Consider the following 23,366-nt stretch of genomic DNA (forward strand, 5'->3'; position numbering starts at 1 on the left):
CAGATATTTTTGACATTCCAAGAAAAAAACCTCAAAATAATTTTCAACTCACCTTTGTCCTTTCTGATATCTTCTATACAACCTTAGAACATATCATGGATGTGTTCTTCCAAATTATCGGTAAACATATTGAAAAGAATGGGCTGTAAAATAATCCCCATGGGATGCATGCAGTATAAAAACTTCCTGTGGGCAGAGACCTGTCTAACTCATTCATTGCTGGATCTCCAGGGCCTAGGACAGTGCCTGATGTAGCAAGTACTCAATAAGTAGTGAAAGAATCCAACATGAAGGAATGGACGGAAATCTGGGTGGACAGAAACTTGATATTTTTGACATATTCTGATCACTTTTTAGATAGAACCTTCTAGCCAGTAAATCAATCTCTTAAATGTATAACAATTGGAACATAAAATTTTGTATTTTTCTTGAGGATATCATGCAGGCTCTGGAGATTACCTACATTGACTACAAACTAATTATGTGACTTTAGACCAAAAACTTGAGTTTTCTACAGCTGGTCTCTCATTAATCAGACAGTAACAACACCTGTCTCATAGGCCTGTCAGGAGATGATACACATAAAGCACTTGGCCCGGTTCACAGGAAACACTCTGTAAATCGAGGTATCACTTCTCCTACTGCATGTTTCTTTCACATTTGAGATTAATGCCTAACCACGTAGATGTAAACACTATCGGAATTACTCTTTCAGTTTTCGCAGGTATGTATATAATCACTTCTCTGTTAGCCACAAAAATAATTTCATCCAAGTCATCAGCTTGAACTTTGTGATGGAACTAGAACGTAAAAATGTCGGTGCACATTAGCATTTACAGTTGTAAATAACCAGACCAGTCACAGTATAGTAAAAGAAGGACTTTAGGTTTCTTTGGTGAAACAAAAGCAGGTATAAAAAGTTACAAAGGTTTTAGATTTTCATTCACAAAGAAAAAAAAAAAACAGTCATTCACATTTTACACTATACACGTTATAATATAAATACAGGAACGTATTATGTGCATTGTAATGAAGGAGAAACATTGAAACCTAAGAGGTCAACACAGTATTGTTCTGTGCTCTGGAACACTCAGAGGTGGATTATACTTGGTGCAGCCACCAAGGGAAGTTGCTCAAAGACACTGAGGATGATGGGAGCCACTGTTGCTCCTTCCAAGCCAAGGAGGTTTCATGAAAACGAATTCGTGTTGGGTCTGCTCTTTTTGCATTTTATTTGTTGTCTGCTCTTCTCAAGGTTGTTCTAAACTGAAACTGGGGAAAGACTCCTAAATGCCTTCTTTCCATTACAGGGTTTTCCTCAAATGTTAAGTGGATAATGATTCGAAGTCATCTTCAGCAGTCACTTTATTCAAATAAAGGGGAGAAAACACAGTAGGAAGAGATAGGGAGAAATGTCAACATGTACACTCCACCTAACAGGAAGAAATACCCACACTCCATGCGTAGCTCCTTGCTCAGAAGGGGCAAACACCATTTGCTGAAAGCTATACATTTTCCACTCTTCTCAGAATAAACACTGGATGCGTTCTATCCATCACATTATTTAATCAAGGACAAAATACCTAGATTATATGGTCCCAAACGGTGTGGGGGAAGCAAAAAAGGCTAACACTGAAAAATAACTAGCATACTAGGTCAATTTTCAGGTTTGGGGGGAAATAACATCCAATAAATTAAATCAGTATGGCTTACTTCATTTATTTATGTATGCTTCACAGCTGCAGCATTCATACATGAACATTCAAAACTTTATAAAAGATTAAAATGGTTATATATACAAAATTTCTTTCTTTGAATGTGTGTGGTTGTTTTAACAATCCCCCACCCTCCAGAACCCTTAGGTCTATATCCACTTGAAATGTGTTGATCTGTATAACCTTGCAAGTTAGTGTTACGAAAGCCATTAAAAAGGAGACCTGGTTGAGTTAATAATTAGCACTTTGACCCCTAAAAAAATGCTTCTGGTCCTAGAAAAGTCCTCCATTCAGGCCTTTCTTGTAAGTGAAGAAAAAGGAATGCAGCAAAGAAGAGTTCCACGGTGCAGTCCCTAGTTCTGTGGGGATCCTGTCAGCCAGGCTTCGGCATCACATGGAAGCAAATTGCCCTTATGGCTGACATGGCGCAATGACCTACGAGACCTTGCGTTTTTGTTAGCTGTCCAGAAAAAGCCGTCCTCAGTCTTGCTGACAAAGAGCAAGTGAAACCGTTTCCAGCCTAAACAAACTACAAAAAGCAGCCGAACCAATGATTAAAGACCTCTGAGGCTCCATAATCATCATTAAATACGCCCAAACTCTGTGTGACTTTTTATTTTATATACAGGATTAAAATCAACATTAAATCATCTTATTTACATTGCCATTGGTGCTGAAATGGAGCTTTTTAAATAGTACAGTAGGCTGGTATACATTATAAAATGCTCTGCACTGGAGGCAAATAGAAAACTAAAGAAATTAGGTAGGCTGGAAACGGTTACTTTCTGCCCTCATTTTCTTTCATTTTATTAGCTTTCCTTCTGAATGCCAATACTTTCATTAAACGTTTTGGGAGCACAGCAACCCCAAATGACTGGATGGTGGTCCAAAAATCCAAACCAACTGATAATACTTCTCGAGGTGATAGGAAAGGCACAGGAAGTTAGGACTTTGGCTGAAATGATGAAGACACATGTTCGCCATTTTAGGGATCAGCGCCTGGACTCCTGCCACCTCCGGCTCCAACGGTGATCATGTTTTGATGTATTTATTGAATTGTCCTTTGCTGATGAGGAATTTTTAAAGTATTTCTTAGAGTAAGTCCTTTGGTATGCAGACGCTACATGGAAGGAAAGAAAGAAAGAAAGAAAACACAACAATATTACTTGCTCCATACCCTAAACTACCAATACCATAGTCGTAAAATGAGGGTGTCTAGTGGTTGTTATAGCACGGTTGTCCATTCTTTCTAAAGGACCACTTACGGTTCATGCAGGTAATTTTAGGCATAGCCCATCTTCCATTTCCTAGGCAACGGATAGTTGGAAGGTGGCGTTGAATGAAACCATCTTTGCAGTGATATCTAATCAGGGAGTTGATTTCATAACGAGCTTTCATCTTTCCAAAGGTCTTGGCGTTTTCTACAACAGGGGGCTGGCCGCAAGCAACTAAAGAAAAGTAAATTGGGTTATTGCCAAATAATCTAAATATTTTTATTAGTATGAATCTTTATTTTTTTCTTCTTTCCCTTTTTCTGCTACCCAGCCAAGTACCCTCATCAAAGGCAATCATTTAGAATTAAAAAACAAAATTTTCAAGAGAAATACTAAATACTGAGGCTCTGGGCCTAGTTTAAATCTCAGATTATATCATCTTCAGTTGTGTTTTATTAAAGAACCTTTGGGCTAAATGACATATATATGCATCTATTCATCTGGAAGGGTTACTTTTCTGAAAAATTCCAAATTAAAAATCACCTGTCTCATGCCAACATATGGTTTTTTGGTATCGTCTTCACAGCATCCTAAAGTTTGTATTTACTACCCATCTGCAATTGGAACAATAATGGATTTGTGACAATTAACTATCACAGTCACCTCCCTGAAAAAACTTATAATCTATAATAACATGTAGTTTTATAATATGGATAAATATGGACAAAAGATGGATTCCTAAGCAGAAAGAAAAAATCTTTGGTTCCCTTTATGCTTATTTTCTCTGTCTGTCTTCTGCCTGGAAATAGGGGGAAAGTCAGGACCCAGCATTCATGTCTCAGTTTTATAACTCACTTATAAATTTCAACTCTTCAGAAGGGTAAAATAAAGGTAAATCTTGGAATATGTAACCATCATTCTAAATTTACAATGAAAAATTCTGAATATCAACAAATGTATCAAAGCAGAAATAACAAAAAAGAAACAGCAGTAAAAGAAACCTTGCAATTTTGAAATTCAAAAAGCTGGGAAAATTGATTCAACTGAATTTGTATTAAACTTACAGTTTTATTCAATATTAGTGCATTTGTTTTAAATTATACACTTCAATAATTAACCTTTATTAAGTTACTATGTTTTGCTATATGTCTCTAATAAAAAATATAACTTAACTTCAATATAATTTCCCTAAATAGCACTTCCTTTCCAGTTTACTTTGAGAATTCTGATATCATAAAGCCCATGTCATACGCTCTCACAAAATAATGCAAGTCTTCTAAGGGAGAATGATTACCAGAAACTTTCATACCAAGATGTTTGGATATCAACATCCTAATATCAAGAAGTTTACAAACATTAAATTTATTTACATATTCAGAAGGCTGTTTACAACTACATTCTTTTGTAATGACAAATGTGGTTTCACTTAAATATTTTGTTCCTCTGATTTACTTCTCCCTGGCAGAACAGCTTGGGACATATTGACCTCATGACAAAGTTATCTTTAAAGAAACACAATCCAAGTGTATCTTTTTATTCACATAAGATACTGTCACTTAGATAGAATCTAAAAATAGATTATGATGTCATACTATCTATAACTAAGAAATTAAAAATATTTGTGTATGTGAATATTTGATCTTCACAAATTCCTACAGGATAAACTGCAATGTCTATAAAAATATGTTATTTTCAATTAGTAAACTACACTATGTATATGGATCAATGATAACTCCAATCTGGAATATCTATAGCCTATACCTGGTCAAGATACTAGCAAGCATCAGATAGAATGAAACCAAAGAGATACAAAAGGTTAAAAACTACCAATTAAATAACTCATTTATACTTGATTCTGTGCTATGCCAACAAATTAAAAGTTGTCTTTATCAATGGATAGATTTCTTCCAAAACTATATATGAAGACTTATGATGAAGCTAAAATAATTCAGTCAGTGTGGTATTGGGAAGGACAGGCAAATAGACCAGAAATAGATCCACATATATATGCTCGATACTTGACAGAAGCAACATGGCAGAAAAGTGGGGGAAAGGTAGTTTTTTCACTTGGACAACTGGGTATTATTATGGATAAAAATGTACTTGGTTTCCTACCTCAAAATATATATGGGAAATGAATTCTAGATGATTTAAATATAAGAATAAAGAAGGCAAAAACTATAAAACATTTATAAAACAACATAGAAGATCTTTCTGACTTTAGGTTAGGTAAAAATTTCTTAAGACACAAAAAGATTTGAACCATAAAGGAAATTGCAACAAAATGGAGAATCTGTTCATCAATAAATACCACAGGGTAAAAGTAAAAACAATGTACAAATTGTAAGAAGATATATACACCATATATAATTGTCAAAGGATTACTAACTAGGATATAAAAAGGATGATATATGATATGTGATAAATCATCATATAAAAGAGAAGCAATCAATTTTTTAAAAATAAGGAATGCACATGAACAGAAACTTCACAAAAGAGCTATAAATGAAAGACATGTAAGTATATTAAATGATATTCAGGGAAAAGCATCCAAGAAAATGCAAAATAAATCACAAGAGATAACATTTTATACCCACTAGATTGGCAAAAATCTCCAAGTCCAATAATATCAAATGTTAGAGAAGATGTGGAGTAACAGGACCTCTCACATACGCTGGTGGGACTGCAAATTGGTACAACTACTTTGGAAAACAATCTGGCATTTTCTAGTAAATTTGATGGTACATATATCCCATGACTCAGCAATGCCACTCCTAGAAAAATACCCTACGAAAGCTCACAAAGGGCTCCTGGGATCAAGTTCAAGAATGTGGATAGAAATAGTGTTCAGGGGTGCCTGGGTGGCTCAGTGGGTTAAAGCCTCTGCCTTTGGCTCAGGTCATGATCCCAGGGTCCTGGGATTGAGCCCCACGTCAGGCTCTCTGCTCAGTGGGGAGCCTGCTTCCCCCCTCTCTCTCTCTGCCTGCCTCCCTGCCTACTTGTGATCTCTGTCTGTCAAATAAATAAATAAAATCTTAAGAAAAAAAAAATAGTGTTTATAGTAGCAAAAACACTCAAAATAACCCAGTGTCTACTGACAGGAGAACTGGTAAATGAAGCAATATATAGTTAGTTATACATAAAATACTGTAAGCAGCAAAATGAAGAAATATAGCTAAATATATCAATATGGGTAAATCTCACAAATGATGCTGAACAAAAAAAGCAAGTCACAAAATACATATAGGATGATTCTGCTTGAAATTCAAAAGTGTGCAAAACAAAACAATTTGTTGTTTACAAATGCAAGTATGTGTGATAATACTAAAGAGAAAAGTGAGGGAATTAAGTCATTATCTATGGTTGGAATTGGAATGGGATTGTAAGGGACCTGCAGGATGCTCCAAAGATGTGTGGACAGCATGCACCGTGTTCTTTAGAAAATACACTTGGGGCGCCTGGGTGGCTCAGTGGGTTAAGTCTCTGCCTTCAGCTCAGGTATGATCTCAGGGTCCTCGGATGGAGCTCAGCAGGGAGCCTGCTTCCTCCTCTCTCTCTCTGCCTGCCTCTCTGCCTACTTGTGATCTGTCTGTCAAATAAATAAGTAAAATCTTTAAAATAAATAAATAAACAAATAAATAAAATAAAAAAATACACACACACACACACACACACACGCACGCACACTTCGAGGGTGATGTTACCAAGAACCACTAGCATCTATTCAAGAACAAGACACCACTGAGAGATTCCTAGTACCGGGAGGTGAGGCTGAAACCCCTGCACCACAGAGACCAGGACAGACTACATTAGCTGGTAACAGAGGGGTTAAACGTTGACCACTCTGTTCTTCCCCCAGGACTGCGCAGCACCATGTGCAGAGGTCTTCCCTGAGCCGCTGGTTCCCACAGTTGCAAAAAAGAACCCGCGGAAGATAATCAGCCTGCCCCAGCACTATGGGATACTTTGTGGGAGCCCTACTCTGCTCTTGCACTGCAGGGCTTACAGGGGGATTTTTGGGGTCCAGCCACTGGGAATCCGACTGTGACTGTGAAGGGGGAGGGGCTTGAAACAACCAGTACTTATTCAACTTTGGCAGACTAAATTCATACCTGTACTGCCCAAGGAGTAGCCCCCAGACAGCAGTTTTGGTTACCTGCTGAGGCCAGGCAGAGCATACTCTGATCATGGACCTTGGCCGGATACAGATCTGCCTCATTCAGATCCTCAAATGAGTTTTGCCAGGCTAGAGGCTGGCTTGCCCGCATCCAGGCAAGGTGCTGAGTCGCAGCCCCATCTGCTATGGAGAGTGTCTTTCAACTCCTCTGACCAGGAGGGCTGATGACAACTCCAAACAACCGAGTTTAAAAAAATGGACAAAGGGCCTGAAGAGACATTTCTCCAAAGATCTATGAAAGGCCAAGAGGTCTGTGAAAAGATGCTCAACAGACTAGTCATGAGGGAAATGCAAATTAAAACCATAATGACGTCACCTCACGCCTATTTGAATGGCTATCATCAAAAAGACCAGAGATAACATACCAGACAGGATACGGAGAAAAGGGAACCCTTGTGAGATTGTAAATTGGTACAGGTACTAGGAAAGTAGGGAGGAGGTTTGGGGGATCCTCAAAAACTTAAAATAGAATTGCCGTATATCCAGCAATTCTGCTTCTGGGAATATACACAAAAGTTACAAAAACACTAACGCTAAAAGATATCTGCACCCTCCATGTCTACTGCAGCATTATTTACACTAGTCAAGATGTGGAAACAACCTAAATGTCCATCAATGGATGATGGGATAAAGAAGCTGTGGTAGATGTACATACATGTACCATAGAATATTATTCAGCCATAAAGACTGAGGAAATCATGCTATTTAGGACAACATGAATGGGCCTTGAGAGCATTACACTAAGCGAAGTATGTCAGACAGAGAAAGACAAATACTGTATGATCTCCCTTATGTGTGGAAGCTAAAGCAAATCTAAAATCTAATTCTAAATATGTGGTTACCAGAGTTGGGGGTAGGAGGTGGGGGAATTGGAGGAAAGTGTCAAAAGGTACAAACTCCCAGTTGTAAGATAAATAAATAGTAAGGATTTAATGTAACATGATGACTTCAGTTAACACTGCTGTATGATACATAGGAAAGTAGATGAGAGTAAAGCCTGAGTTCTCATCACAAGTAGAAAAAATTTTCCCCCTTTATTCTTCTTTCTTTTCTTTTTATTTTATCCAAGAGAGAGGACAGATGTCAGCCGAACTGTGGTAATCGTTACATAATATATGTAAATCAAACCGTCACACAGTACGCCTTGAACTTATACAGTGATGTCTGTCAGTTACCTCTTAGTAAAACTAGGAAATATAATCTTCTTTACAGGTATTTAATTCAAGTAAAATTACTTGGTTCTGTATGTTTAAAGATGTCTAAGATCATCTGAAAGGAGAAATGAGTCTTTTATTAAGTCTATAGACATTAATAAAATTCCCCAGAGTATTGATTAATAAAGAGTTAAGTCTCTATGACTAAAATGATAGTAGGATGATCAAATACAAGAATCATTTTTCTTTTGTTTTGTTTTCCCTTTAATGAAATGGAGTCCCTATTTTACAAATCTCTTTCCCCCTCAGAAAATGCAAACCATAGTGCTGTTTTTGTGAAACATTTGTAGCTATAGGGCTGTGGTGGTCAACCTGGGGCAGTTTTTTTCCTCTCCCTCCCTCCCCAAAAATAGGTGGTAAAGTTTAGAGACACTGATGGTTATTACACAGCAAAGGAGGAGGGTCTGGAGGGGAGGAGACTGCTACTGGCATTCAGTGCACTGAGGGCAAAAATGCTGCAAAACCTTCTGCAATGCACAGGACTGCCCCCACAACTAAGCATTATCTGGACCAAAAGTTGAACAGTGATACTGTTGAGAAATCCTGCTTTAGGAAAAAAAAACCAGGGGAAATAGACGAATGCTCTCAGATCAGAAAGGGAAAAACATGACTCCAGGGAACATCTAGATATGGAAGAAGACAAACATGACATTCAGATTAAGGCAAACAGTTCATCAAAGACTTCTTAGACTAGGAACAGGGAAAACAGCAAACACTTGGTTTGCTGTTTTCATGAGTCCCATGGCAAAAGTGCGGAAGTAACGCACGTAGCCGAGGAAGCTGCTCAAACAGAAAGGATATTCAGAGTCAGTTCTGCTTTAGGTAAGAGAAGAGCAGAAGAGAGTGACAAGCCTGTAGCTGAGTTTCATCCGAGCTCTGTGTATCTCAGTGTTTTCTTTTTTCTGATAGAATTTCTTACTATTACAGTTGAAGTCTTTCCTAAAATATCTACAGAGTGTATATTTTTAGTTGATTATTTTTCATCCAAAGACCAAAAAAATTGATTGGATTTCATTTTTTGCACTTGTATTCTCACTCGATGAAAAAGTCTAGGTAAAGTTATAGGCAAAATTTCATGTTCAAAGACCATTATCAATTGTAAGCAGGTTAAAAAAAATGTGATGGAATTCCCATTTTTTAAATGAAGAAGTCTGGACAGTGTACCTTAGAAATTCAAACATATTGGTCAATAATAAAGACTTTTTAAAATCAGCATTTGTAATTTTAACTATTTAATGTCAACTGAGTAATTCTTATTACAGAACTTACATTTCAAGTGTTATTATTTTATCATATGTTGAAGGTATTCAGCCAGAGAGAGAGCAATGCTGTTTTGGGCTATTGTTTACACCCAAGGAACTCCTAAGGCAATGATGAAAAAATTCAAATGCCTGCCTACAAAGACCAGGCACTTAACCACAGTGAGGGAAGGAGCAAAGAGCTGGAGACTGTAGTCCCCACGGAAGGAGGATGGTGGTTTTGAGCACTCGTAAATTTGCACATGGACCAAATGGTACCAGTTCTTATTTTTTTACAAAAGTAAAAAATCCAGATTATTTTATAATATATCCCATTTTTTTTTGTTGTTCTTTGTTTTTATTTAACAGAGAGAGAGATCACAAGTAGGCAGAGAGGCAGGCAGAGAGGGGGGCAGGAAGCAGGCTCCCTGCTGAGCAGAGCGATCCCAGGACCCTGAGATCATGACCTGAGCCGAAGGCAGAGGTTTAACCCACTGAGCCACCCAAGTGCCCCAATATATCCCAATTTTTAAATGTTGACAACTAATTTTTCTTAATGTTCTCCTCATCAGAATAAGCAGGTGGATAGTCTCTTGGACAGCACTTTGTTTTTCTGAAAGATATTGCCAGGTAGGGTTTTTTTTTTTTTTTTTAAATATAAATGCTACATTGTTATCTTAGCCTCTCGCATCTAAAGTAAAGACATTACTGAAAATAAACTTTTCAAATGTACTGGAAGAGTGGAATATTCCAGAGGCAGCAAGAGATGCCGTGCATGACATCCAGCTCGTGTCTTGAAGTGATGAAGGTTATTCTTCCTGAATTCACTTGATAACTAAAATGCAGATCAAGTTCTTTATTAATTAATCATTACCTGTTCCTTTTTTGCAGGTATAGGTGAGATGATAATTGCAGGGAACATCATTCCACTGGCCGTTCTCATGCCAAATGATTACGACACAATCTTCTCCAGCAGAGAAGAAGCTGTCTGGCTGGTTGGGCCTCCAGTTCTCATATTGCTGTGAAAATGGAGGAAGAATAGAACTAACTACTTGATAGTTAAAAAGTAGCAAATGATAAGACTGACAGAGACATGACATCACAATGGAATTAGAAATACTCAACTTTGATTGCATGGAGCACTGGGTATGGTGCAAAAACAATGAATACTGTTACGCTGAAAAGAAATTAAAAAAAAAAAAGAAAAGAAAAGAAATACTCAACTTTTAAACTACCTAACTGAAATTATTTTAATGGTAAAGAAAAAGACTTCTATGCTCCAAGTGAAAAACATCTGTATCTCAGTCTCTCTTCAACAAATATATAATTTTTTTTCCTTTGACAATAAAATAGGTCTGAGAAATTCTGTTCTAGTTATCTTAGATGTTTAAATATATAATCAATGCTCGACTTTAGAAATGTAATCATGTTATTATTATTAGATGTAACAATATTAATGGAAGTGGAAATAGAAAAAATCCATTACTCGTCACTCTGTCATGCTTTCTCTCGGGCCTTATGTGCAGGTATAATTTTATGTAGTTGTGATTATAGTGTAATAGGATTTTTATTCTTCCTTTTACATCTTTATCACTATAAAGTATGTTTCTTGCCTTATTTAATGTTATTGTTTTTATCTAAGAATGAATTACAAGAATATATTTGGAAAGATAAAGTCAGAGAAGAAAGAACTGTATGTAAGGGTAAGGCAATTGTTTCCAATTCAGGGCATGTCAAAAAACCAACCAAACAAACAAACAAAAAAGCACAATGGCTACTTTTATGGCTTTTAAAAATGTATATAGATATATATACATATATAGATTAGAGAATATCTATTTTTTTTCTTTCTTCTCAGAAAAACAAATACCTTTTAAGACCGTTAAGTATGGTAAAAACCTTGATCTTTGATAAAATAATTTGCGAGAAGATCTAAAGTTTGAAAGCTTCCAGATTAAGAGACCTTCTACGTTTTCCTTCAATTTCTTTGCCTCCCTTTGCTTTAAAATCCTCCTCAATCATGCCAAAATTAAGATAGGAGATAAGAGATTCCTGCTATGTAAAAAAGAATCTTTGGAAAGTAATAAAATTGGAAAGAACCAAAATAAGCTTAATAAAGTTACTGTGGTGTTTTAATTTTTGTTTTGTATTTTTGTGGGTCTTTTGGTTTGTTTGTTTACCAAAACACAGAATGAAGGGTGTTTTTATTTTTCTGGTGAAAATCCACGAATTTTATGGACTGAAATTCAATTTAGTAGCCTGAATGGTACCACACTGAGTTGGCCTTGGAAAGTTGCTCACAGGACCATACTCACCAAAGCGTCTTTGACTGGCAGGTCGCCCCGCAACCAGGAACTGACATTTGCTCTAAAATGGGTTTCCAATTATTTCTCCATTTCCTTCTCTTTGTAAACTGACATCCCTTATCATCCCTCACCCTCCACCTATGTTTGTTTTTGTTTGTTTGTTTGCTACTCTTTTAAAATAGATAATAAACAAGAAAATGGGAAAAGAAAGCAGAGATATAAGTCATATTCAGCCTATTGCTGGTCTATATAACTAAGTGGCCTTTAGCAGATAAATTAAAGCAGGATCAAAATAAAAATTCTTACACTAAATGAAATTAATAAATAAAGGAATAGGAATGCCTTGAAACTAACAAAGATCTGTATTTCATACTTTCTAATGGCCAAAGGTTCCAGAGTTCCTGAGATACTTATGGATTTTGGAGCTCAATAATTTCTAGGTAACTTTCTAACTAAACTCTTACATGAAACAAATAAAAGTCCTCAGAGGTGGAACATTTTTGAAGATCTCAATAGAATGTGCAAACTATGCAATGCTCCCTGCTTCTTTGTCCCTACCCACACTGCTCATGTCTCTTCCTTGCTTTGTCTTCATAACAACTATTAGCTTCTCCTGTCCCATATAATTTATGCATTGTATTGTTTTCTCCTTAGTAGAATGTAAACTCATTGAAGACATGAATTTGGGGGGCGCCTGAGTGGCTCAGTGGGTTAAAGCCTCTGCCTTCGGCTCAGGTCATGATCTCAGGGTCCTGGGATCGAGCCCCTCATAGGGCTCTCTGTTCGCCAGGAAGCCTGCTTCCTCCTCTCTCTCTCTGCCTCTCTCTCTGCCTACTTGTGATCTCTGTCTATCAAATAAATACATAAAAATCTTAAAAAAAAAAAAAGACATGAATTTGGGGCTCTTCTGTTTACTACTGTATCCTTAGTGCTGGGAATTATGCCTGCACATACTGGTATTGTTTAATAAATAATTTGATATTTAGTAATAATGAACAACAGCGTGTGTTGCCTTCTTCCTTATTCATATCAACTTCTTTTTTTTTTTAATTTATTTATTTGACAGACAGAGATCACAAGTAGGCAGAGAGGCAGGCAGAGGGCAGGCAGAGAGAGAGGAGGAAGCAGGCTCCCCGCTGAGCAGAGAGCCCGATGCGGGGCTCGATCCCAGGACCCCGGGATCATGACCCGAGCCGAAGGCAGAGGCTTTAACCCACTGAGCCACCCAGGTGCCCCTTCATATCAACTTCTAATTGAAGATGTTGCTTGCGGCTACCAAATGCTGGGCAAGACAGGCAGTACCATTCAGGAAAACAGTTGGTAATACATATCAAGAGCCTCAAAAAGTTCCAACCCTTAGACCCCCTAATTCCACTTCTAAAATTCTATCTTAAAAAGTAATCAGAGGTGTGAACAATAGTTTATCCAAAATATTATTTATACTAGCAGTAAATGGGTAAAAATCTATGGAGTGAATATGTATTCAATAAATTATGGTCAAACAAATAATATGTTATATAACCATTAAATTATTTGTCTGTGAAAAATATATAAGGAGACAGAAAATATTAAAAGATGTGTTAAGTTAAAATTAAAAAGCAAAATACTAAAAATACACAATGATCCAAATTTTACACATACTCTCAGATATAGCTGTGTGTGTATATGTGTGTGTGCACGCATGTGCCCATGTGCATGTCTGTGAAAGACCAAAAGGAAATGCAGCAAAATGTGACAAAGTTTATATCTGAGTTATATGAGACAGAGATAATATTTTATTCCATATATTCTTATACATTTTTCACTTCCCTAGAGTGAGCATAAATTATTTTTCGAATCGGTAAAAATGAACATTGTAAAATGATCTATACAGCAATCAGAAAGAACTTGTAAAATTCTTAGCTAAACTTTTTCTGATCTAACCTCAACAAATATCACTTCAAGTTACCAGTTACTTGACTGCCATGGATTTTGCAGCTGACATTTCCTCCTGATCTGAACAATGATCGTCTCATTTTCACACTGAAATGAGATTCAGATTCCATGCCACTGAAGTGATTCTCAGGGCTTAAGCTGCCCAGACACAGACCTCTGGTAAAAGATTTAATTGTTTTTGGTAGGAATTACATTTGGCTTGCAACAGTGATTTAAAACCTGTGTTCTGTGTCATTGCTTGGGCAGAACTGTGGCTTAATGGTGCAGGACCAAACTTTGGGTCTGTGGTTTTTACAAGAATGTCTGATACCCACAGGCATGTCACACTATTACCTCATATCTGATAGCTCCATTGTGCAGATTTATTTTGGCTAGGATGCTTTGATTTTGCTCCATGTTATTGCCTAACTAACTTAGCAAAGGAAACTTCACTTTTCTGAATAACTTTCTTTGTTTCTCCCGGAATTCTTTATAGCTTTATTTTTAATATCACTTGCAGGGGAAAGAGTATAAAAAATAAATCGTTGACTTCAGGTTTAATAATGTATTTTTCTCACTAAAGTTAAATGTTAGATAGACATCTCTGCTCAGGAAATCAATTCTGAGTTATAAGAATGTTAATAGAGCCTCTCTCATATAGGCAGTGTCTTATACATACAGAAACGTAGATTCCTGGAACGAGCAGAGAAAAATACCCCCACTCCCATCTTGATATTTTTTCTCTTCATTTGGAATTCTAAGCAGACATCCTGGGTGATCTCCCCTAAATCAACCCTATTCTAGGGCTGGATGGGCAAACTAAGAATTATTCCAAAAAAGCCAGCATGGTTTGCAGAGAATTCATTTTAACACCATCAACAAAAACAAACGCTGATCAGACCTCTGAATGTCTGTCTGTGTCTCAGAGACTCATGTGCTCCAACCCAAACCCCAAACTCTCATTGCCTCGCCAAGAAAGCAGAATTAGATGAAGACTATATCTGAAAAGAGAACCCTAAATTACTTTGCATTTTCATTCTCTTCTACAGCAAAGAAAATCACGACATAAAACTCAAGTAGCTGACACAGAAGAAGCCTCCTCAAGGTAGAAAATTTTCTACCTAATCTATAACAAACTTGTATATTATTTTGTATCAGTATGAAATTGCTTCATGTTGTCTATTGTATGACAAAGAGTTCCAGTTAAATGACTTCTCTGTATCTATAGAAAACAAGTGCCAAAAAAGACAACTATTTCAATTAAATTGGATTTAATAACTTTTCAGTTATTGCTTTCTCTTTCTTTTTCCCCCAAATGGGTTCAAACAAGTCAACTGCCAAAAGCATAAAATGATTCAAAAAATCCTGGCCACAATCCAACAGCGAAGCATGGTTCTCTCACATGAAAACTGTCTCCACAAACCAGAGAACTCATTTTCAATCAGTCCTGATATCAAAAAGAAAAACTCAGAAGAGACCGAAGTTATTCACCAAAATCTATCAAACTTTATAGATGTTTAGCTTACGTTGTTCCAAATAATTTGTATTTTATTGTAAAAAATTTGTTTCTGTCTCACCTTAACATAAAACCAAAGAATTAACCTGCAGGTCCTCTGGAGCACGCAAAAATTCTCTGTCTGCCAAAACTCTTCAGTCTCAACAAGTGACCTCAATTTCACAGACCTACAAGGGACCTGACTCATTCTTCTCAAGCAGCATGGCTGAAGAGATACTTTCTCTTCCCAGAGCTTTGCAAGTCTCCAACTTGATTCCATAAACACACTGAGCAGGATAAAGTGTGGTGTGTGTGTGTGTGTGTGTGTGTGTGTGTTTGGGGGTAGAGGTGGGGTCTCTGCTTTGGAAAGTTATTAGCAATCTACTCAAGTTAGATAGGGTTGACATCCTTTCAAGGTAAATCTCTGGTTATATAGTGTCTAGGAGTCCCAACTATCACTCAGAGATACTGGACACACTTTTTATCTTTAAAATACACACCACGGGGCCATGATCAATGGCCCTAAAGTCTCAGCAGATAACTGGTATCACAGGCATGAACAAAACAAATTGATGATAAAAATGTAATGAGACTAAATTGACCTTTTCCTTATGTGGAGATGGATAACTGCCTTTTTTTTTCTGAGGTTAAAAAAACATTATTTCAGAAATATCCAAGATTTAGAAATAAACTAGTTCCTTTGCTTTGCTTTTAGAAAAGGAGTTTCTTGGGTTCAGCTTTGAGCATGGCTCTCAGTTAAAGAAAAGAAACAAGATATCCAGTATTAATCAGTTACTGCTGGGACAGTCACAACCCAGCTGGTCCTTTACTTGATACGTATATAAGCAAATCCATTTAGGAGGAAAAATGCTACCAGCTAGGTGGTGAAAAGTAAAGACCGGAGCAAGGGAGGTTCTTGAAACACAGACTGACTTAGCCTTATCCCTCCATGCAACTTTCCCAATAGTATGTTTGGAAAAAAACAAGTTTTTTAAAAACACATCTTTCCAAGAGACTGTCAATTCAAAAACCAAAACTTTGAAGGTACAAGGTCATTTTCAACCTCTAGTGGAGAAAGAATCCCAGAAACATTGAACTCTTTATTTTTGACTTTAATTTTAAATCCTTTCTATCAGCATCTTAAAACAAAGAAGTGTTCAAAGCAACTGGTCCTATCAAAACTTCATTGATAATTAACTTTTCTCCATATTTGACCCATTTCAAATTCTTTTCACTGAGTTTTATGATTTCTTAACTTGGACAAATAACTATAAAGAATAATGAGTGGCACTATGTATTTCTCCTAAAAAGTTAGATACTCTTTAGAATTTTTTGATTTCTCTTCCTCTTTACTAAAAAGAAAGCAGAATTTTCACAGATACTAATTAAATTGAAGTTCATCTTTTTGTGAAAAAAAAAAAAATGTGAGATTTACCACTATCAGTCACAAACACAGAAATACAGACACACACAGATACACACACCCCTACAAATACAGTACTTCTTGGCACTAGAGAAGAATTATCTAGGATAATTAGAAATGCCTCCTATTTCCACAGAACTGTGCGGCAGATAGGTTCCACCATAAATACAATACAGAAGATCCAACATGTTTAAATTGATAGAGGAATAAGTAGCAATAGACCTCTTGAGGTGCTAAAATCAAGCTATCTACTAGAAACACATGAGAGGTAATTGAAGAATTCTTACACACTAGTAAACAACTGAGTATGGTTCAAATTTGAACCTGAGAAAGAAGTACAAATTATTTCATATTGTAGATCTTTAGGGTCTCTTGTTATAACTGAAACTGCAAATCTTGAATCTGCAGCCACCAAGGACCCACTCTATTTGTCTATCTATCTATCTATCTATCTATCTATATATCAACCTATCATCTATTTATTTATCATCCACCTATCCACATATTTAGCTATACTTCTTTAGCTTAGACAGAGTCACTTTTTATTCTTTAAAATTCACTATAATTTAGATTATCTTAAGTGGCCAATTAAAGCCTCTATGTTTTAGAACTATTATGGATTTTGCTAAGTACACTTAATAAATCATACACATTCCATTGATAAAAACCATTCTTGACATTTGTCCAGTGAAGCTGTCCTGTGACATAATATATTATTGTACTTGTTGGGAAAACTTCCTAAGTCTTCCAGCTATAACTTAGAATCTTTCCATGAAGGGTCTAGTCACTGCTTTCTACTTACTCTCCCTCCCCCAAACACTGCTAATTTAATTCACTGTAAAAAGTTTCATAAGAAAACCAAAAAAGTCCTCTAGGTTCACATACCAGTGAAACTGGCCAAGGAAAACTTTCCACTGTGTTCTCTTACTGTGTATAAAGTGAAGATATGGGAAAGACTGGATCCAATATTTGCCTCAGTTGTTGGGAACTTACTAAGCATGTGGCTCCGTGTGTTAGCCTCACAGTGCATTTGAAAAATCATCTAATTTCACATTTAACTTTTAAGTTCACAGTATAATGCAGACCACACTAGAATTTTTACACTCAAAACTACAGGAACTTAATTCACAGGGAACGCTATTCTTACTAGATCTAAGTGGAGTTCTGGGTATGTGGTTTGAAACACAAAATACAATATGGCCACTAGGTGGTGATGTCTATCCATTATTATATTATGAATTACCAACCAAGCTACTTAACAGAATTTAAAATACCCCCCTCCATCATGATTATTTCCTTCATGTGGCAAGATTAAAGGGTTATCTGTGGTATGTCCTCTCAGTTTTGTGAGGGAAAGCATAAAGAGAGTATTTTGCTAGAAGACGGACCTCAGCTAAACAGGATTTACCCATGAGATTGCATTTTCTTTTGTTATAGGTCATGGCAGCTATAATCTGAATTTTCTATCTGATTGGAAAGTTCATCTACAATAGTTGATTTTTCTCCATTTTGACTTTTAAAATTATCAGATTATTTATGTTTACATCAGTGGTGAAACTGCATCGGAAGCAATGCTGAATATATACTCTCCACCCCAAATCCTTACGACAGGGTGGATCATAGACAAATACCTATTTGTGCACGCAAATTGATGTCTGCAGTGTGATTCACATGTTGTTTGTTTTTAGGCAAAAACTTATCCAGACTAGCCACAAAAAGTGGCACCTGGATTCAGAGCTGATTTCTCTGTGCAAAGCCCTGTCATCACCTGGGACTGAGGGTGCCATGGCTGTGCTCTCACAGCTCCAAGTAACACCCAAACACAGGCGATACCAAGGGGAAACAGATAACCACCAAGTATAAAAGCAAACTCCACAAATAGAAAACGCTTTCCCAAGAGGACTGCTTCCCCATTTGAAACATACACTGATAAGAAACCACCTTTTCACAAAATACAGAACTCAGAATAATCACTCTGGATTACCCCCAGCCTTTCAGAACAGAGGTCAAACGGTTATCTGCAAGGAAGTTAGGAGGACTACTTATTACAGAAATCAAAACATTTGGTAACTTTAAAATGCCTTTGTCCCCCCCTAGATGGCTGTGGTACACAATAGGCGTTTGTTTCCAGTCTGTGGAGGGTATATTTCACTTTGTTTTATTTAACTCCTGGGGGCAAATGACCTGCCTTCCAGGAGAGATACACCACTAATGATCCTGATACTTGCTTAAGGTTACTCTGGCCGGGGCCTGCTTTATTTATGTTTTAAGGGAGGTTAAGGTTTTCCTGTTGTCTTTCACACCAAAAGGAAAAGAACAGCTTGTTTTTAATGGAGAAAGAGACATTTGTTTTGGTGTCATTGCCCTGGGCTGGCAGGCTGGAGTTGGAGCCTACAAACTTAAATATGCTGAAGGGAAGAAAAACTAACTTAGGGTCTCCTGATAGTTGTTAAAGTGCCAATATGTCCATTATTTTGCTAGCTGGCAAGTGTCTGTGCGGGAGAGACAATAATCTTGTGTAATAGCGTGAGCTCACTGGCCTGCAAAGCTGTAATTATCAACAGCATTTTCCAAAGGATGTGAGTTCCTCCCACTGTGAGAGCACTTGGGTCAGGGGTGGGAGGGCAGACAGAGCCCCAAGGAGCCCTTTGCATTTAACCCCCACCTCAAATGGTGCTGGTGGGTTCCTTCACCCCAAGCTTGTTTGCAGAGGTCTTCAGTCAGGAAGTGCTAAGGATCCCATCCGCATGCAGTGGGAAACTGCCAAAACCCATTCTACATTTTTGTTTGCCTTTTCCGTGAATTGGTGAATTGCACTAAAGCAATTAGCAATTAAATGTAAATTTCTGTACGGGATTTTAGAGGTTCACAGAGCACTGCTGGAAAAGCCTCCATGAGAAGGAACTACTGCATTGATAATTTTCTGAAGGGTAATCTTGTCAATGATGAAATGATTTTCCAGTGATGGGTAAGTGTTCTTCCAGCTACCTGACCTATCATTAGCTATCTGCACTCAAGGAAAGGCAAGGCAGAGATGAGGGTTTTGTGTTCCGGAACCACTCTGTGACTTGTTTTATTTCACATGCAGAATCACAAGAACCAGTTCTTGGTTTCCAATCAAGCTGAACTGCAACACAAGTATGAGCTTTTATTAAGAGCTCAGTGGTCTTCTGCAGAACAGAAACTGGGAATTCTTTCACTCATGAGTAATGTGTTAAAGGATGAGGAAACAGCATATGTTTTCCTTGGCTTTTAGGTTAATATAATGAAGCCTGTGAGGTTTAACATAATTAAATTAATGTTGATATGCAGTGTGACTTGTTCATAGAGAAGTGGCATTGGACTCGGAGCTCAAACCACACCACAGCGGACACACATCCATCTGCAAATAATTTTTCGAAAGTCTTCTAACATTTTCAGGTAGAAAAAGTAAACCTTAAGTTTTTGGTTTGGGGCTTTTGTTTTTCATTGTTTTCTGCCAAATTATGGGCAATCTTTTCAAACGAGCAGAAACCTACAAACAAGCTTGGAAAACAGTGGGAATTAGTTCATACTCTTGATTCTCTTTTCAATGTCCAAGACATCTGGGAAAGGGAGGAGGATAGGAACCTTTGTGTTTATAAAAGGGGAATAATGATACAGTCCTGCAGAAGAAAAATAATGGTTTATGGCCTGCGACTTGTTACTCCTTTTCTCTGCCCCTTTTAAGTGTCTCTTCCTGAGTTTAGGGCTATTTCTTTATGGTTTCTACCTTTTTTCAAAGCTGGGTTTTCTCACAATATTTTGTGTGACAGACTGACATGTTTATTTATGAAAAAAGGGATGTCTGTATTTGAAGTCAATCCACAAATCTGGCTCTTCTCATGCATCAACTCTAACCAGGAGGGTAACCCATTGTCCCAAATTCCAGGTGTGCAGCTTGCCAGTGCTGAACCATGCTTATCCAAAAAAAAAAAAAAAAAAAAAAAGCAAAATTCACTTATTTTCCATAAATGGCTTTCAAGTGGGATATTTTTAAGTGCAAAAGCCTACCAATTAGCCTTTTGTAATCTGTCTCATAACTATCAGGGGGTAAGATGAGTTGGTTAAAGCTAGAAAATAAGATTTTTATGGTTCTGTGAATTAAGAACTTATTTGAGAACTTGCTGGATGGAGTGAGACAAGAGCAGAGGAGATGAAATTTTTGTTTCCTCCAGCAGTACGCTGGAGAGTGAAGGAGGCCAAGACTACTTCCTGGGAAGCTGACAAACCAGCAAGCAGCTTCTTACGGTGAGTCAGCGTGCCGACAGAATAGAGATGGCAGGGCGCCTGGGTGGCTCAGTGGGTTAAGCCTCTGCCTTCAGCTCAGGTCATGATCTCAGGATCCTGGGATCGAGGCCCGCATCAGGCTCTCTGCTCAGCGGGGAGCCTGCTTTCTCCTCTTTCTCTATGCCTGCCTCTCTGCATACTTGTGATCTCTCTCTCTCTGTTTCAAATAAATAAATAAAATCTTTAAAAAAAAAAAAAAGAATAGAGATGGCAGAAGGAAATGTGAAAGGGGCATAGAAATTTTTTTTTTTTTTTTAAATGCCTAAGAATAAAGTCAGGGATTTTTTTTTTTTTTTTCACCAAACAAATCAAACTTTCCAGAAGTTCTTCAATATTTTTAAAAGGGAACTGGATTGTCAGTTCCATTCAATCCTCAACCTCTGGCCAACACTATCTAAGGTGACGTTTTTCTTTGAACTGACCGCTTCTGATCCGCTGAAGCATCCAATCCCCAGTAGTGAGGGGTAAGCTTTGATGGTGCTGCAGAAACTCACTAAAGAGAAGAGAGAAGGGACCAGATTCTCCCGTCAGAATTTCTTCCTGACAGAGAGAGGAGGGAGCAAGACAGTAACAGTTGTCACCTGAGGGCCACAGGTTGATGTTAAATCATTGGCTGCAGAGATCTGTTATACAAAGTAGTGTCATGAAGGCACCTAATAGTGTCCAGTCCCTAATTGTGCTATCCACAGACACACCATAGTCTATAGTTGAAAAGAAAGTTATGGAAATGATTTTGCTAGGAAACACACAGACAGGGCAGGATAAATGACTCCATAGTGTTCCTGATGTCTGCCTCTCTCTGTGTTTGAAAAAATCGACTCAGAGAGAAGGTGAATAAATGAAGCCCTGTCCAGCCTCAGGCAACCAATTCATTCTTGGTCAACCAGTCTATAATAAAATGATCTGATAACATTCAGGAGTAAGATTTTCTTTTGCTTGTTTTTGGATAACAAGGGTTTTTTTTAATTTTTTATTTTTTTTATTTTTTATAAACATATATTTTTTTTCCCCAGGGGTACAGGTCTGTGAATCTCCAGGTTTACACACTTCACAGCACTCACCATAGCACATACCCTCCCCAATGTCCATAGCCCCACCCCTCCTCTCCCAACCCCCCTTCCCCCAGCAACCCTCAGTTTGTTTTGTGAGATTAAGAGTCACTTATGGTTTAACAAGGGTTTTTGTTTGTTTGTTTTTTGTTTTTTAAGTCATTTTTCTTTAGAAAGTGCAATGACAGAATGTGTACCTATCTTGAAAAAAAAATCCTCTTCTAAGTTTTGAGTAATTGTTGGTTTCCTAAAGCTTCATGGAAAATCTGTCCTGATATAACTCAAACCCGCAGGGGTGGCAGAGGCTGAAAAGTTTGCTTCCCATTTTTTTCTTCCCAAAGCTTACTGTAAATGTATTCTTGGGACAACCATGGACAAGACTGTCATCATTTCCAGTAGGCACATCTGTTTTCCTTTGGGTTAATAACTTTTGTAAGATGCATTATACCCAGTTATATATATCTGTTTGGGGAGAACTTTTTTTTTTCTTTTCACCATTTTTGAAATCTCACCTACTATGTTTTAAGTTTTTCATATTGGCACAACATTAAATAAAATATTTAACTTAGATGAACAAGAATTGTCACAAAGAGAGTCTGCTAAAAGACTTAACTGGCCATTTAATGACTCAACATGTAACAGTAAGTTGGTTAAGCAATGTATAAATATTAATTATCATTAAAAAATTATTAAGTATCTATTTTTGTCAACAATTCTGCCAGGTGCCGAAAAAATAGAGATGAAAGTTACTCCCTGATTTAGAAAGCTCGGTGGCAGGAAGTCAGCCCCACAGGGGATGGTGGTAGATGGGAAAGGGACACAAGGGGCTTCTGGAACACAGTAGAGGAGCTCTTAGTCACACTCAAATGGGTAGTCTTCCGAGACGAAGGGGAGTCAGCTAAACATGTCATTTGAACGTTAATTAAATAAAATTAGGACAAGAGATAAGAACATTCTAAGCACTAGGGCAAGGCTATGCAAAGAACTTCAGGAGTTAGGTGTCATGGCTCATTCCAGGAACTGTGAATATTTTGAGATGATACAGCTTAGGAAGGCAGGTGGAATTGCTGGGCTTGGTATAGCACACTAATAATCAGAATTTTATATTGAAGGCAAGAGGAAGGTATACAAAATTTCAAAAAGAGAGTAACAAGAGTTCATAGCACGGGGAGAGGCAGGTCATAGGCACTGGAAACCAGATCTGGGGGAAACACTTCAGACTAGTCATTCATTTAACAATTAGGTTAAAGAAAGAACTTAAAAGTCAGCTAAAAGTATAGAAGCTAGATAAGAAGTGTTTGTTTAAGTTTGCC

General features: G+C 37.3%; 1 protein-coding gene across 4 annotated transcripts in view; it reads right to left on the reverse strand.

The window, feature by feature from the left end:
- Positions 1-869: 869 nt before the first annotated feature.
- Positions 870-23,366, reverse strand: part of VCAN (versican) — a 109,405-nt gene continuing 86,908 nt past the window's right edge. For 2 of the 4 annotated variants that reach the window (XM_032847149.1, XM_032847135.1), the window contains 3 exons: positions 10,433-10,577; positions 2,981-3,163; positions 870-2,835 (listed from right to left, as the gene is read on the reverse strand). In XM_032847149.1, coding sequence (XP_032703040.1) covers positions 2,708-2,835; positions 2,981-3,163; positions 10,433-10,577 — 456 coding nt within the window. In that variant the 3' untranslated portion in view covers positions 870-2,707. The remainder of the gene's footprint in view (positions 2,836-2,980; positions 3,164-10,432; positions 10,578-23,366) is intronic. The other 2 variants (XM_032847140.1, XM_032847158.1) reach the window with 1 other exon arrangement.

Source organism: Lontra canadensis, unplaced genomic scaffold (genome assembly GCF_010015895.1).
Source record: "Lontra canadensis isolate GAN:19392208 unplaced genomic scaffold, GSC_riverotter_1.0 scaffold4, whole genome shotgun sequence".
Classification (NCBI taxonomy): Eukaryota; Metazoa; Chordata; class Mammalia; order Carnivora; family Mustelidae; genus Lontra; species Lontra canadensis.